The sequence below is a fragment of the Physeter macrocephalus genome, chromosome 11 (assembly GCF_002837175.3).
Source record: "Physeter macrocephalus isolate SW-GA chromosome 11, ASM283717v5, whole genome shotgun sequence".
NCBI classification, from domain to species: domain Eukaryota; kingdom Metazoa; phylum Chordata; class Mammalia; order Artiodactyla; family Physeteridae; genus Physeter; species Physeter macrocephalus.
In genome coordinates this window covers 85,144,464-85,149,289 of record NC_041224.1, presented here as the reverse complement: position 1 = coordinate 85,149,289, position 4,826 = coordinate 85,144,464, and the positions used below count along the sequence as shown (strand labels likewise).

At 43.4% G+C, this 4,826-nt stretch overlaps 1 protein-coding gene across 1 annotated transcript in view; it reads right to left on the bottom strand.

The window, feature by feature from the left end:
• AGBL1 (AGBL carboxypeptidase 1) overlaps positions 1-4,826 on the bottom strand; it is a 979,047-nt gene that overhangs the window by 817,894 nt on the left and 156,327 nt on the right. Inside the window, exon 6 of the mRNA XM_055088206.1 lies at positions 2,137-2,174. Within this exon, the coding sequence (XP_054944181.1) occupies positions 2,137-2,174 (38 nt within the window). The remainder of the gene's footprint in view (positions 1-2,136; positions 2,175-4,826) is intronic.

Sequence of the window (4,826 nt, the reverse complement as noted above, 5' to 3'; positions counted from 1 at the left end):
GAATCAGTTATACATATACATATATCCACACTTTTTTAGATTCTTTTCACATATAGGTCATTACAGATTATTGAGTTCCTTGTGCTATTCAGTAGGTCCTTATTAGTTATCTATTTTATATATAGTAGTGTGTATATGTCAATCCCAATCTCCCAATTTATCCCTCCCCAAGCCTTTCGCTGCTGGTAACCATAAGTTTGTCTTCTACATCTGTGACTCTATATCACTTTTGTAAATAAGTTTGTTTGCACCATTTAACTAACTTTTAAATCAGGCACCCCAATTCTCTACCATCTCCGGCCCAAGTACACCTTTCAAATCTTTTAACCACACAATACCTTGCCTAACTCATCGGTTCTTTCCATAGATCAAAGAAGTAGAAATGAAGAATAAGTAATTAACAGATGACCAGATCTCTTCCCTAGCTTCCCCGTCAGTAATCTCCCGAACAGGCTGTGTGACCAAACTGCATGAACAAGGTAACATCTTCACCAGAAGTCTACAAGCCTGCACGCAGTGAGGGATGGTGATGATTCTGACCCCCTCTCTCAATGACTAACTGAGATTACTTCCCTCCTTCCCTTTAAAAGTATCATGGACAAATCTTCAGAGGTGGTTTTGTGGGGAGACTGAATCTACCATCTCCCCAGATTGCCAGCATTCTGATTAAAGGCATCTTTCCTTTCTACCAACATTTGTGAGTATGTAATTGATTTTGTAAGCAGCAAGCAGCGGGACCTCCACTCCCTGCATTTGATAACACTAGCAGGGCTCTGTCCCCATGAAATATCAGGCCTCTACTGCCAAAGCTGGGCAGGGAGGATACAGGAGAAAGCTACTTTCCTAAGGCACAGCACTCGCCAGCTGGCTTACCCAGCCGTTCTCAGCATCTTTACTTCCTGCAATCCAAGAACTTCCTCACCTTGCTTCCTCAAACACCTGGTGTTATAATCAGGTGAGCAGACAGAGTGAGCAGGTAAATAATGAAAACCCAGATGCCAAACCTGAGTCAAGTTCAGTATGGAGAATGAACCGTTCTCTCCCCATAACCCGCAGGTAACACTTTCTCCCCCGCTCCTATCTCGAGGGCTTCCTAACCCCTCACTCTTCACTCTCCCAACCTGCTCTAACCACCTTCACTCTCCCTGCAGGTCAGGCAGCTGTGGATAGATTTGTGTACTGTATCAAGTTCCAACAAACCAAATGAATTCAAGCTTCAATTATTTTTTCAGTCTACAAAGGGAAGCACTATGTGATGTGACTCTTTCTCTGCACTTAGAGTTGACAGAGATACATGGTTGGAGGAGAAGGTGTTTTGATTTTTATTTATTTGTAAGTTTTATTAAAGTTCACCTATTACCCACATGCCTCAGGCTCCCTATAGAGAAACAAATATCACAATTGAAGCAGCTGGTTTCCAAGGTGCCAAATTAAAATAGATGAAGAGGTAAGGAGGGGAAAAAAATAAAAACATTAAGCTGAAACTTCTTCACTCCCAAGTGCATGGTGCCTTCTACTATATTGCACACATGAAATTGACTCCCAGTGTAATTAGACCAGAGCTACAAGGCAGAAAAAAAAAAAATCTCAAATTATTCAGACTCCCAGAGCTATTCTTTTGCAATCACTCAAGTAACTGAGAAAAGAGCCAATTTTTTAATATAAATTTGTTATCAGCATCTACACTGTCCAAGCGATTCCAACACCCCATCCGTCCAAGAATATAGTCACTAGCTGCGTTGTGAATCAAAGGCAAGAATTATGCTTCCCACCTACTTTCATAAATTTTTCTTCCATAGGACAATCCCACTGGAACCTGCAATTTATTCCAACAGTCCTTAAAAGCTGCTGGTCCAATTAGGAGCTGGAGAGTTCCTCGGGTCTGCAGTCGACAACATACTCCAGTTAGAGTCAATTGTCTTGGCAGCATTATGAATGGCACCTCCACAGAGAGAGAGATTAACTCTCTCTTTGCAGCCCCGAGTTAGAACAGCCGTAATATCCTCCACCTCACCCCAAAGATCCAGGAATGGCTCTATTGCCTTCCAGGTTGAAAATGAGCCATGGAGACAGAAGAGCATCTTTCACTGAACTCAGAGGGGAAAGAAATAACCACGTTCCAAAAGAGGCACTTACTGGATTTCAGCAATGCTGCCAGAACTTCAGTGGCTGCCCTGGGGAAAGAGAAAGAAAAGTGGAAAAGTCAATGTTCAATGGTCTTTTTGTCAGCCCATGGATCCCATAGCTGGCCGGCTCATTGCTGCCACCTAACTACTCCATTATTAACCAGGTAGCAGGCATTCCATTTATTCTTCTGCTGACCATTAAAGGGGCACAAATGTAGAAATCACACTGAGTGAAGTGTCTGTCTTGAAAATGGGTCTCAAGAGTCCCTTCCTCTGCTGAAAGTCTCTTCCCCTCCCCCTCTTGCCTCCCACCTTCCACCAACTTCCTCACGCTGTGCTCCTTCCAGCCAGAGCTCTTGCAGTCCCTTGATTTATACCTGGAAACCCTGGGGACTTTGGAGAATGGGTTGGGAGGGGGTGAGACTTGGAGGTTGAGTGAGTACAGCAGTGCACTGCAAACTTCTTGAAACACTCACGGCCCTGGGAACACACTAGAAAACATTCACACATTGGAAAGCAAAGCTGGTTCCTTAGGGTAAAAAATGGTTACATTGCATTTTCCTTCCAAATTCATTCTTTTCTTCCATGAAGGAATTTGACAGCCTTTGCAGTGAGGGGAGGCATATAGAATGAAAATACATTTGGCTCAGGTCTTAGTGACCCTTCCATCTACTCCCTGAGCCTGGGAAGGTCACACAAAGACCCACTTACAGGGCAGAGGAAAACTTCATGGCACTGAGGACACTGTGGGAGGGAGAATGTGTACTTTATTTAATTAAAGAATAGAAGTATTCTGTACAGCCTTACTAACTTATCCTTAAGGCCTGTTAAACAGTGATATGTCCCCAGCACCCTTCTGAGAACTGGGGGAACAGGCCAAAGAGGCTAGATCACCTTTCCAAGATTACATAGACATGTGAGCAGAACTGGGGCCCCAAACCCAGGAATCTCACTTCCCATCTTTGCTTCCTCCACATCCACTGTTCTCCAAAATCTCTCTCAGTACTTTCTTTGCCCTGGTCTCTGCCCAGTTGATAAGGGACAATTCTCTTTGCAACATATTATTTACTATTGAGCAATAGAGCTGACAGTAAAAAAATAATAATAATAATAATAACAAAGGAATGAATACAAATAAACTAAAACAGAAAGTAGGTACTTGAAACCTTACTGCTTCCCATAACCCACTAAGGAATCCTGCAAAGCAGTGGCCTGAAACTCACTGGTGCAAACCGGTGTCTGGGATGACCTCCAGGTCTGTGAGATCCAAACAACTGCCGGACAGTCGTAAAGAAGGCAAGGCTAGTTTTCACCAATAGACTACATCATTTCTCCTTCCCAACCATGATTTCCTCTAATCAACTTTCAGCTTCCTCAGCTACCCTCTTTTGTAATACGACATAGAGCTGTTGCAGGAAGGAGGACCTCTTCCAAGGCCCGAGAAGGGGACCCCTTCTTGCCTAACACTTGGAAATGAATGTCCAAGGAGACAAAGTTGTCTCTTGCTGCAAGACAATTCATGCAAGTGGTTACCATCATGCCTGGCTAAGGCGGGCAGTTTCGGCCAACGGTTCCCTAACAGTGGGGCAACAGTGGATTTAAGAAAGGGCACTTTGAAGATGTTACTGGCAGCCCAAGCCAGTGTGGAAAATCTGTGAGCCACAGTGCAGAGGGCCTGGCTTGGGTTGGGACAAAATGAAAATCAGTACTTTGGGGAAAAGCAGAGTAGCCATATTGAGTTCATCAGAGGAGGTTAGCAGAGAAGAAGGAAACCACAGAGGCAGGAAAAGAAAGAAGGGGATGTCCCAAGCAAAATACCTAGCCAGGTCCTTAGATCACAGGTCAGGTCTTAGGGCAACTCTGCATTTCCGATTTGCAAGGCACATATTTTTGGGCGAGTTCACCATGGAGGTAGGGCTCTGTTAGATAATAGTTTTATGAGGGATACACTGGTTGGGGGAAAGAACAGGCTGCAGACAGGTCAGTTAGGAGGATCTGAGGTAATAGGGTCACCAGCCAAAAGAGTGACATAGAGGAAGAAGGAAGAGAGAGGGGTTAAAGGGAAGTTTAGAGTCTTGCTACTCAAAGCATGGGTCTCCCACCTGCAGCTTCATATTTCCTGAGAGCCAAATAGAAATGCAGTCTCTCAAGCCCCATCTCTGGCCTGCTGAATCAGTACTTTATTCTAGCAGATAATTCATACACACATTAACTTTTGAGAATAACTGGTTAAGAGGACAGTGTCAATCTGGCTCAGTTACTCTTTGATGTTGCAAGAAAGATTCAAGGTGACTTCCAGATCTCAACCCTCTAGAAGGTAGCTAATAGTAAGATAACACAATAAATAAACATGAATCCAAACAGTGACATTATATACCAGAAAATACATGGTAAGTGTCACATTAGTCAAAGATGGGAGAGAAGCAAGAAGAACTACAATCCTGCAGGCTGTGGAACAGAAAAACACATTCACTTAAAGACAGACAAGATGAAAAGGCAGAGGGCTATGTATCAGATGAAGGAACAAGATAAAACCCCAGAAAAACAACTAAATGAAGTGGAGATAGGCAACCTTCCAGAAAAAGAATTCAGAATCATGATGGTGAAGATGATCCAGGACCTTGGAAAAACAATGGAAGCAAAGATTGAGAAGATGCAAGACATGTTTAACAAAGACCTAGAAGAATTAAAGAACAAACA